This window comes from Schistocerca cancellata, chromosome 1 (genome assembly GCF_023864275.1).
Source record: "Schistocerca cancellata isolate TAMUIC-IGC-003103 chromosome 1, iqSchCanc2.1, whole genome shotgun sequence".
NCBI classification, from domain to species: Eukaryota; Metazoa; Arthropoda; class Insecta; order Orthoptera; family Acrididae; genus Schistocerca; species Schistocerca cancellata.
Window position 1 is genome coordinate 303,097,385 of NC_064626.1, and position 12,868 is coordinate 303,110,252.

The 12,868-nt window shown below is 43.5% G+C and overlaps 1 protein-coding gene across 1 annotated transcript in view; it reads left to right on the forward strand.

Annotated features, from left to right (window-relative positions):
• Positions 1–11,142: 11,142 nt before the first annotated feature.
• LOC126172196 (dynein axonemal intermediate chain 4-like) overlaps positions 11,143–12,868 on the forward strand; it is a 65,029-nt gene continuing 63,303 nt past the window's right edge. Inside the window, exon 1 of the mRNA XM_049920864.1 lies at positions 11,143–11,425. Coding sequence (XP_049776821.1) covers positions 11,143–11,425 — 283 coding nt within the window. The remainder of the gene's footprint in view (positions 11,426–12,868) is intronic.

Below are 12,868 nucleotides of genomic sequence, written 5' to 3' on the forward strand. Positions count from 1 at the left end.
CTCACCACGCGAGTATAGGCTTCGTGCTGCTGCATGCAAAAGCGGGTCTATTGTGAAAAGATGACATTGTGCCACTTCAGCGTTTCGTGTTGTCGTTGGTAACACCTTCGGCGCTCTTCCCTCTGCTTCCGTGTCTAGGAAAGCCGTAACGACAGTCACCATGCTGAGAGACTGTGTTGATCCAGACTGGTTTTGTTGCAAATAATACCATTTTCTGACTCAAGTTACATGGCGTGGTTGTACGATTCTTCAAGGCCGAGCAAAAAATGTTTGCCCTTTCGGGCACTAGCTGCGTAGGGCCGTTGTGATCCTGTGTGGCGTAGACGACGGCCCTCCTGAACTCACTGACTCTATTCCCATGTCAGTCGTGGAATCGCGGCAGACGCGAGCAGCCGTCTCGCTGAACAATAAACCAGAGTCTCAATAGGCCTCAGTGCTGCTGGTGTCGAATTCGGATACATGCTGATGGATGTTTCTCCATTTTACGATTGTGAGTCAAATGAAAATCTTAAATATTTTTTAAATATTATTTATTGTGCAGAAGTGGTACAAAGCTGTATCACTTTTCAACATAATCTCCCCCACGCTCAATGCAAGTCCTCCAGCGCTTGCAAAGTGCATAAATTCCTTTAGAAAAAAATAATTATTTTGGTAGTCCGCGCAACCACCCAAGCACCACGTGGCGTACCTCTGCATCAGAAAGGAACTTCTTTCCTCCCATTGCGTCTTTGAGTGGTCCAAACACATGGAAATCACTTGGGGCAAGGTCTGGTGAGTATGGTGGATGAGGAAGAGACTCAAAATGGAGGTCTGTAATTGTTGCAACTGTTGTACGGGCGCCGGCCGGAGTGGCCGAGCGGTTCTAGGTGCTTCAGTCTGGAACCGCGCGACCGCTACGGTCGCAGGTTCGAGTCCTGCCTCGGGCATGGATGTGTGTGATGTCCTTAAGTTAGTTAGGTTTAAGTAGTTCTAGGGGACTCATGACCTCAGAAGTTAAGTCCCATAGTGCTCAGAGCCATTTGTTGTGCGTGTAGTGTGGGGCCTTGCATTGTCATGTTGCAAAAGGACACCTGCTGACAGCAATCCACTTCGCTTTAATTTGATTTTTTAGATCTGTGTATGATGCACTGCTGACAGTGGTCCCTCTAGGCATGTAATGCTCCAAAATGATGCCTCTTTCGTCCCAAAAAAGAGTTAGCATAACCTTCCCTGATGATGGTTCTGTTTGAAACTTCTTTGGATTTGGTGATGAGGAATTACGCCATTGCTTGCTCGCTCTCTTCGTTTCCAGTTGGTTGAAGTGAACCCAGGTTTCGTCCCCAGTAACGGTTCTTGCAAGGAAGTCATCACCTTCTCGTTCAAAGCGCCGAAGAGGTTCTTCACAAGCATCAACACGTTGTTCTCTCATTTCAGGAGTCAGCTGCCGTGCCACCCATCGTGCAGACACTTTGTGAAACTGGAGGACATCATGCACAATGTGGTGTGCTGACCCATGACTAATCTGTAAACACGCTGCAATGACATTCAGTGTCACTCGGCGGTTTTCCTTCACTATGGCTTCAACTGCTGCAATGTTCTGTGGAGTCACAACTCGTTGTGCCTGACCTGGACGAGGAGCATCTTTCACTGATGTCATACCATTTGCGAACTTCCTACTCCATTTGTAGACTTGCTGCTGTGACAAACATGCATCACCGTACTGAACCTTCATTCGTCGGTGAATTTCAATAGGTTTCACACCTTCACTACGCAAAAACCGACTAACAGAACGCTGTTCTTCCCTGGTGCAAGTTGCAAGTGGGGCAGTCATCTTTATACTGATACTGCGACGTTGTGTGTGCACGCTTACCAACTTACAGGATAAAGGCGCGAAATTTCGATTTGTTATTACAAATTTAAGGTTCTCATTTGACTCACTCTCGCACATAAGGCATAACAAAATCTTATCATTAAAAGCCAACACTTAAATCCGATTTCTGAATCAGAAATCTGCTGCGTAATCTTTTTTTGTGTACAGAATGTAGCTGCCGTTACGCCTCCTTTGCGTGGTTGCGCTGAAGTGCTGATCATTTGCGTATGTAGTATACTTCATGCCAATTTAGCTTTTGCTGCATGCCGCCCTCAACATGTTGCAGTTTTAATGGTCGGCAGTGTATTGCAAAATAAACTTTAGAGATGTAGGAAAAGCGGAGGCTACGACAAACAGTTACAAATATATGCACGAATCAATAGAAAATGGAAGTGGTTGTCGCAAAAATAGCCTAGCTATTTATCGGGAAAGAATGGCAACTACACGTACGAGGGTAAGTCAATTATTGTCCGCAAAGTAGTTATAAAATGTTATTGTAATCAAATAGGAAACTTACAAGATCATGAATTTTCTACATAGTCTCCTTGGTCCATCGCTGTACAAGCTTCCTGATGCCCTCATAAAAGAAGGTTCTCGGTTGAGATGCGCGCTAGGAATGCACCGCTTCTTTTAATGCTTCGTCCGAGGACAATCGACGGCCCCTTAATGCCTGTTTGAGTGGACCAAACAAGTGATAGTCAGACGTGGCAAGATCGGGACTGTATGGAGGACGATCCAGTACTTCAAATTTGAGTTTCAGGAGCGTTTCAGCAGTGTGGGCAGCAGAATGCGGACGGGCATTGTCGTGCTACAACACAACACCTTTTGACAGCAATGCTCGGTGATTGCTTCGAATTGGAGGCTTAGCCTGGCAGTAAGCATCTCACTGTAACGTGCACTGTTCATTGTTGTGCGCCTTTACCCTAATGTTCCAGTGTACTGAACATTATGCGTCCCAAATACCGTAAGCATCAGTTTTCCTACGGACGGTTGGGTCTTGAACTTTTCCTTGTACGGCGAATTTAGATGTTTCCATTCCATACTCTGCCGTTTATTCTCCGGCTCGTAATGATGGATCCATGTTTCGTCATCAGTAATGATACTGTCTAAGAAGTTATCCCCTTCGTTACCATAGCGATCCAAATGTTTTTTGCAGATGTCCAAGCGCGTTTGTTTGTGCAACTGTGTGAGTTTTTTGGGACACATCTTGCACAAACTTTATGAAACCCAAGTCAGTTGTGGATGATTTCGTAGGCAGAACCGTGAGTAATTTGCAGACGACGTGCCACTTCGTCAATAGTTATCGTCTTTCTAAGAGAATCATTTCACGTGAACGCTCAATGGTTTCTTCATTTGTGGCGGTAAACGGTCTTCCGGCTCCTTCATCGTGAGTAACACTTTGCGACCATTTGGGAATTTTTCAATGCATTCGTAGACACTCCGTTGTAGCAAAACACTGTTCCCGTACTGTACCGAAAGTCTTCGATGAATTTCGGGCCCTGATACACCTTCCGACCACAAAAAACGGATTACTGAACGTTGTTCTTCTTTGGTGCAAATAGACAGTGGGGCAACCATGATTAACAGCACGGCAGCGATAACCAAACTCACCTAGCAGCTTGAAAATTGCAAAGATATAACAACAAATAAACAAAGCATGCATCATCAACGTAAAACGACATTAGTACCAAAACAAACAAAAATATAACTAAATTTCGGATAATAAACGACTTACCTTCGTATCTCTTCATGGCGTGCAGGAGGAGAAAGAGTGGAGATAGTTCTGTGTTCAGTTACTTCTGATGATGGAGATTGAAGCTACAAAATCAAGACGCATGTTATTTAGTATAAAGGCAATGTCCAATCCTGACAATGTAGAGACATGACTTTAACTCGTATAGTAAGGGCTGAGATCTTTCAAGTCGTGGTGTACTGACGTGAGACGTGGGCCATAAGAAAGGCTGAACTGTGGTGTTGGAGGAAACTCCTTATAGTCCCATGGTCCGCAAAAACAACGAGTAGGTCAGTATTACAGCAAATAAGACCAGATTGGTCTTTGGAAGGTCTGATACTGAAACTAAAACTGACCTGCTTTCGGTGCATTATGAGAAATCATGACTCACTGGAAAAGACGTTAGTGTTGGGGAAGTCCAAAGGCACAAGGAGAAGAGGGTGGCAAAGGATGAGGTGGATCATCGGTATCACAGAAGCAATGGATTCCAACCTGGGAAGTCTGCAGGAGAAAGTGTAAGAAGACATTGGCGTGTTTCAGTTCGTAATGTCACGAAGAATCGGAATCGATTAAATGAACAGAGAGAGACAAAGAAAGAATTGAGTATGAAAAGGAACGTCTACAGCTAGAATGAAGGCAACGTTATACAGTAATAAAAATTAAAAGAAACGCGAAAACCGCATTTATCGTTATGAAATCGAAGTTGGTGTCACAAAACAAACTTTAAATGTAGCTGAAGTGGAGACTGCAACACCCAAGTTTATATCAACGAGTATCTCACAATCTGCTTCACATAAATCACATAATCAGGTGCCATCCTTCATAAGAAATCATAGAATTTCCATTAAACGCAGATGAAAGTAACGTGTCTAACACACGCAGCAGAAATTAAAAAAAAATGATTCTAAGTCACAACATAGGAACATCTATGGAGTGAGCATTCAGATGCGTCTAACAGGATTTTCGTCACCGAGATAGATTCCCTCCAGTCCGCCACAAGCAATGCAACATGAAGCTCTGACCATGCGGCCACACGTGTTGGAGGAACATAAGAAAAATCGTCGAACAAACGTGTGTCGAAGAACCCGCAACAGAAGCCAACATGTAGTATGTCAACAAAAGGCCACGAAAGCTTCAATTGTTTTGTATTCCTTCCAAAGTCACGTGACTATCATACGGTGAAAAATTTGCCACTAAGTACTCTGAAGTTTTTCAATGCCATTACACTGTTAGTACACACAGATCCCTTTCAACAGAACTCTAAATTTTGTAAACGCGTTTCCTAGGCATGTGAATAAATTCCCTTCGCTAACTCTAATGAAACTTGCTTGTGAAGAGATAAATGCAAGAACATTTCACTTCTTTACGACAAGTATCACAGCTCAGGCGTCGCTTTTTTTTGTTATAGAAATCGAAGGAACAGCCACCACTATTTTTTACTGCTGCTACTGCTCTTGATAGTGGTACCTGTATGAATAAATTATATAGCTGTAGCATTGCGAAACAGCTTCGTTGTAGGCCAAAGTGAAAGTCTCTCGAAAAACATCAAATTTGATCACATGCTGAAAATTTTTAAAGGCGAAAATCTTCCATTTTTATTTCCTGTTAATATTTAAAATCTTTCTTTACCCTTAAGTGAACTGATATGTTAATCGTACATACTGATTATCCGTCTCAGGTTCTAGTGCTACTGTTTCGTAGTCCTACTACAAAATTTCCGCACAATGGTTTCGAGGTCCATGTAATACGGAAGTAATGGGTCAGACTGTTATATAAGTAAATATCATCTGCAACTGAAAATTGTTCGAAACATTTTTACGCGGGACAGATTGACTGGCAGCACGCTCATTACACTACTCTGTTTATCTAGCACTTGTCTTGTAAATACGCTCACGAAAAAAAAGCAACAACAAGAATGAGTTGTGCAGCATAAACGAGATGTGCACGTCTGAAATATTATGTTTATTCACATTTCGCGCCAGTCGCATAGTAGCGCCACTATGATGATGCAAATCAAGTGTACTTTAAATACACGTTGTAATGGTCGTGAGCGTTAGTTACCTCTGAGAACGGACATTGTAAGTTGATGTTAATGAGGAATGCCTTTAAGGTGACAAAGACCTAATTATCAGTACCTCACTGATTCGTTGGTTGTGGTAAGTTCCTATGGGACCAAACTGCTGAGGTCATCGGTCCGTAGGCTTACACATTACTTAATCTAACTTAAACTAACTTACGCTGAAGACAACACGTACACCCATGCCCGTGGGAGGACTGGAACCTCCGACGGGGAGAACCGCGCGAACTGTGGCAAGGCGCCTCAAACCGCGTGGCTACGTCGCGCGGCGTACCTCACTGACTTTGAACGAGATCGTGTAATATGGTTATGAGAAGCCGGACGTTCCTTCTGCGATATTGCGGGAATGTAGCAATTGTAAATGATTGCTGACAGCGATGGTCACGAGAAAGTTGGGTTACAAGAAGATCGGGCTCCAGGAGGCCCACGCGGCACTACTGAAAGGGAAGACCATCGTGTTCGGCCTATGCCTCTGGCACCTCGAACTGCATCCGCAGCTGCCACCTGAGCGGCAGTTGGCACCAAAGTGTCATAAAGAACTGTTACAAACCGGTTACTTCAAGGACAGCTCCAAGACAGCCGCTCTGCAGCGTGCATTCCACTAACTCCAAATCATCGCCATTTGCGACCTCAGTGGTGTCAAGCAAGAGCTCATTGCAGGGCAGGATGGAGATCTGTCGTTTTCTGATGAACGATTGTTCTGCCTCTTTGCCAGTGGTGGCTGTGTGTCGGTTAAGCGGAGGCCATTTGAGGGCCTGCAATCAACCGAGCTGCACGATAGACGCACTGGACCTACGCCGGGAGCTATGGTCTAGGATGGGATTTCGTATGACAGCAAGAGCACTCACTTGGGTGTCCCATGCACCCAAATTGTACATCCATCTGGTGATTCGACCTGTTGTGCTGCCATTCATCAACAGCATTCCAGGGTGTGTTTTCCAACAGGACAACGCTCTCGCATACCATCGATGTAACCAAACATGTTCAGGCGGGCACATACGAGACATCGGACTAAAACACCAGCGTCATCCAAATATAGCGTTAACCGTCCCTGCATTGCCAGACCAAGTGCAAAAAGCATGGAACTCCATCCGACAAACTGACACCCGGCACATGGGTATCAAAATGCATATACTTTTGCATGCTTGCGATCAACATTCTGTCGTTTACGCTAGTTATTAATCGTACCAGCATTTCAAATTTGTAATAGCTTATCTCGCACTTACATTAACGTGTGATCTTGCAACGTTAATCACTTAAATATGTTACCTAGACAAATGTATTCCCGAAATTTCGGTACTCTACGTTAATTCTTTTTTGATGTTGCAATTTTTTCGTCCGTGTATATTGACAGTGACATAAATCAGCCCTGGTATATAAATATTTAATTGCGCTGTGTCCCGATATTTTTCAAAACATAAAGCGCCTCTTATTAGTACGATAATTACAATTAGACCTACCTATGAAAAGGAATGTTTGCCGGCTGGGGTGGCCGAACGGTTCTAGGCGCTACAGTCTGGAAACCGCGCGACCGCTACAGTCGCAGGTTTGAATCCTGCCTCGGGCATGGAATATGTGTGATGTCCTTAGGTTAGTTAGGTTTAAGTAGGTATAAGTTCTAGGGGACTGATGACCTTAGAAATTAAGTCCCATAGTGCTCAGAGCCAATTTTAAAAGGAATGTTTCCCCGTTTGATGTGTTTTGGTTTATGGCCACAGCGGCAACAATGATTCGCCATTGCAGATAAATAAAATGTGTAAAAGCAGGATACGTAAGTGCAATACTAGCGTGTCGTTCGTAGCGCAAAACGTAAACAAACATAGTTATACTGAAGTCGCGCAACAATTTCGGGTTGATGATGGCGATATTCTGATTAAGCTGCGCTCACTCTATAGATATTCCTAATCTGTGTTTGAATCCAACCAAGATAAGGCAACGAAGAACAGTATAGGGAAATGTATCGATGGAGTAAACTGTTTACGCAGCTGGATATAACGTCACAGCACCCATGAGGTCCGTATTACACTGTAAAAGAACTTTGTAAAATATATCTTATCTAATCTTTCAATTAGACGAGGGTACGTTTGTGGTATCGTTTACAAAAGTTAGACCATAATCTCAGCTCTTCCAAAAAGTTGGTCAAAGATCTTTTCGCTGTAATACGGGCCTTACTATTACGACACTGCTCAAAGCCGACGACTAGAATGGCAAATTTCTCTTCGTCCTGAGCACTTTATACACACACAGTTACGTTATATTCCGACAATATTTGACATGGATAAATTCCTTAAATAGTAAAATACTTTTATTCTCGGATTGGAGCGGCATTTCCACGTTGAAACTGAGATAGTCGTCGGCTTTGATCACTGACCTAGTGACTATGCGTCAGACGAGGTAAATAACATGGCAGCTATGACTACAGCGCCGAACTCTTGGCGATATACTGAAATGTAAAGCGAACATTTACTTTCACTGCAAGAATTTAATTAATCGGGAAGAGAAATATTTCGAGTTACAACTACGATGTTAGCACAGATTATTGAAAGAAATATTTATCAGATAGAATCTGAATCGAATACCGGCACCGGTATAATAAAAGACAGCTATGAAGCTGTGATGGAATCGTGACAATCAAGTACGAATTAAAAAAAGAAACATATTTATCTTATAGGAATGAAAGCTAGTCTCACTAAATACATTTTAGTTATGTTACTGAAATGGACATTACGATTCGGAGTTACGAAGTTATGTCTGTATCAGCAGTTAATCGAAACGGTTATCGGTAATTTCCAAGAATGTTTGCCTATCGAAACCGCAGGCTCCAAAAGATATATATTGAACGTGCGATTCTAAATCGATCATGCGACTGTGGTGGTAGGCGTTATGAAAAATTATTTGTGAGTTTCTAGGAAAACACAAGCAATTTATGGCGGTAGTGAGTGGGATGTCTGATATTGCAGACATTTCTTCGGCCGATTGCCTCACGCTGAGGAATCTAATTTCACGCTTATGCAATGTGGAATATTGTTTGAATTTTTGTCGGAAATGTGAAATGTGACACTCCACCCATATTTTTGCGTGAAATTGGCAGAGTCTACCAAGGTTACGGCAAAAAGGGAATGCTTTCCGTAGGGTACACATCAAATGGACTTCCTCATGACGACAAAGTCGACGACGAGTGAGGTAAGTCGTTTCCTTTTGTAATTACAACTATTTTCGTAATGCTCTTCTTTTGTCGTTGCTGTAGTGACCACTATAAACATGCTCATAACACCCGCCACCACAGTCGCGTGATCGATTTACAATCGCACGTTTGATATATATCGTTTGGAGCCCGCGGCTTCGATAGGCAAACATTCTTGGAAATTACCCGGTTATCACATAAGAGGAATTTTAACCATTTGTCGGAAAGGAAACGAATCGAATATCGTAAAAAAAGGGCTACAGCTGAAATGGACATAGGGAGATAATAACAATAGTAATAATAATAATAATAATAATAATAATAATAATAATAATAATACAGAATACCCCAGAAGACATGACAATGTAGAAAAAAATAATTCATCAACAACTTGCCATACAACATAAACTAATAAAACAACACGTTCCCACATACAAGTATGCAGCACAAAACGTACTGGAGAATGATGAATACAAATTATACTGGAACAGAACCTTTATAACAGATAAAACAACACCACATAACAAACCTGACATCATACTCACCAATAAAAAGAAGAAATTAACACAACTAATCGAAATATCCATACCCAATGCAACGAATATGCAGAAGAAAACAGGAGAAAAAAATTGAAAAATACATCCAACTGGCTGAGGAAGTCAAGGACATGTGGGATCAGGATAAAGTTGACATTATACCAATTATACTATCAACTACAGGAGTCATACCACACAATATCCACCAGTACATCAACGCAGTACAGCTACATCCAAGCGTATACAGGGTGTTACAAAAAAGGTACGGCCAAACTTTCAGGAAACATTCCTCACACACAAATAAAGAGAAGATGTTATGTGGACATGTGTCCGGAAACGCTTAATTTCCATGTTAGAGCTCATTTTAGTTTTGTCCACCTACGCTCAATCGAGCACGTTATCGTGATTTCATACGGGATACTCTACCTGTGCTGCTAGAGCATGTGCCTTTACAAGTACGACACAACATGTGGTTCATGCACGATGGAGCTCCTGCACATTTCAGTCGAAGTGTTCGTACGCTTCTCAACAACAGATTCGGTGACCGATGGATTGGTAGAGACGGACCAATTCCATGGCCTCCACGCTCTCCTGATCTCAACCCTATTGACTTTCATTTATGGGGGCATTTGAAAGCTCTTGTCTAAGCAACCCCGGTACCATGTGTAGAGACTCTTCGTGCTCGTATTGTGGACGGCTGTGATACAATACGCCATTCTCCAGGGCTGCATCAGCGCATCAGGGATTCCATGGGACGGAGGGTGGATGCATGTATCCTCGCTAACGGAGGACATTTTGAACATTTCCTGCAACAAAGTGTTTGAAGTCACGCTGGTACGTTCTGTTGCTGTGTGTTTCCATTCCATGAATAATGTGATTTGAAGACAAGTAATAAGATGTGCTCTAACATGGAAAGTAAGCGTTTCCGGACACATGTCCACATAACATATTTTCTTTCTTTGTGTGTGAGGAATGTTTCCTGAAAGTTTGGCCGTACCTTTTTGTTACACCCTGTTTATACAACTACAGAAATCTGTAATTATTGATACATGTTCAATTACCCGAAAGCTCCTAAATGCAATGTAACATATACCGTACAGTTAAAAGGAAGTCAAGCTTGATCAAGGTCCGCGTCACTTTCCATTTTTAACCAGACATAACGTCTGAGAAAGGAAAGAATAATAATAATAAATTGTACAGAAAAAAAGAATGATTAATCGACTAAAGGATATAAATCTTTTTCTTAAAACGCAGAGACAACAACATTGTGTCTGTCGAACCAACGACATAATAACGAATAGTGCTATGCTATAAAGGAATGTAATTAAACTGCGCACCAAGAAGTGGCGACACAGCAATCAGTAACTTAATGTGGGTCAATTCTAGTGACTGTACTTTTCAAGTATGCCGTGTTCCTTTGTTTACGAATATCAACCGTCACTTTCAAAGACTGCCTCTATATAGTGTCCTTGCCTCAGGTGTGATATCGTTGCTCAAAGCAAAGAGTGATATTGGACTCTAGAATTTATCCCGTTACGTCACTACTCAAAGCCAACGGCTAGTTAGCTAATTCCTGTCGAGCCATAGCTTCCTGGAACAGTGCTAACACTTCTTCAATCGGACTGAAGAAGCTGCGTTTCCACGTGCCTACGGCTATACATTTTGCACTAATATCTTTGGTCGACCTCGTTCTCTTGTTTCTCTAGACGCTTTGTACAGGGAACGTGACTCGAATAAGTTAAGTGTCGACGCTGTGACAGAGGAATGCAGTCGCTGCACAGGATCGACAGCCCACCGGCGTCGATGCCGCAGTCGCACCCGGCCCCGCGGCGCCGCCGGTCGCTGCTGTCGCACGGGATGCCGCAGTCGGGCACCCGGCTGTCCCTCTGCCGGCGGCCGGCGCAGACCACGCCGCTGCCGCGCCTCGTCGAGAACGGAGTCGACCTGACGCCGGGCCGCCTCAGCGACGCCCGCATGCCGCCCGCCGCAGAGAGCGAGCTGCAGGTCTTCCACGCCGCCCTCGGCGGCAGCGTCACCGGTCTGCCAGGTGACACACCCCCCCACTCAGGCTAAGAACACTGCCACGTATTCTAAAATATTCCAATAATGATTGCCTATCGAAGACGCGGGGTCCAAGCGATATACAGGGTGAAAAGTATTTACTCTGGGAGGTTATAGGCGACATCAAAACAAATATTTTTCCCTAATGTCATAGTTTCCTACGAGGATTATTTAAACCGTTGGAGGCCCTATTACGCTCTTCAGTTGATAGAGGCCGTATTACGATCTTCAGTAGTTAGAGGGCGTATTACGCTCTTCAGTTGTAGGCAACTGCTGTCCACCAGTGTAGTAGTGCATTGTCTCTGTTTACTAATGGAGCGATACACCTGGAGTGAGTACACTGACATGCTTGGTGCGTACTACATAGCACACCACAACGGACGAGCTGCACAGCGGCTTTATGAACAACAAAATCCTAATCGCCGTATTCCGCATCATACGACCTTTGATGCTGTGTACCAACGTGTGCGTCAGACCAGGTCATTTAGCAGATTACGTGGACAGGGATGCCGTCGCACGGTAAGAACGCTGCAATTTGAGGAAGCTGTCTTGCAGCATGTGGAGCGGGAGCCTTCAATCAGCACTCGTACAACTGCACGTCATATGGGGACGAATCAGACGAATGTAAGAACAGTCCTTCGAGAGCAATTGTTACGTCCATTTCACTTACAGCGTGTCCACAACCTGAAACCAGTTGATTATCCACCCAGAACACAGTTTTCGCAGTGGTACCTGGAACAGTGTGAAATGCAACCTACATTTCCATCCTCTGTGTTGTTTACAGATGAAGCAACGTTCGGGCGTGATGGAGTCTTCAACATGCACAATTCGCATGTTTGGAGTGAGGATAATCCACATGCCACAGTTACTAGCGCTCAACAAGTGCGGTTCTTCGTTAGTGTGTGGGTCGGTGTTGTTGGAGACTGTTTAATTGGGCCGTATCTGCTACCTAGTTGTTGTCTCTTCGTTATAAAAAAATGGAAAAGTGTTTGTTGGTTTAATTAATTTACCGCCATAGATATCTTCCTCTACCGGGTGAAATACTCCTCATAGGAAAAAATGACATTAGGGGAAAATATTTCTTTTGATGTCCCCTAAACCTCCCAGAGTTTGTCCGTTTAAATACTTTTCACCCTGTATATCGAACGTGCGATCGTAAATGGATCGTGCAACTCCGGTGGGGGGCGTTACGAGTACGTTTACGGTGGTCGCTACAGCAACGACAAAAGAAGACCGTTACAAAAATACTTGCAAAGGAGGCGACTTACCTTACTCGTCGTCGGTGTTGTCATCATATGAAAATCCATTACGGTTGCGGGATGGATAATTTGGAAGAGTCGAACCATGTATTCTTCCTGATACTCGTTCGTTTTCCGCACTGTCCGCAATGAAACTAAACGGTATTTCAGCATAGAAAATGTTCATACGA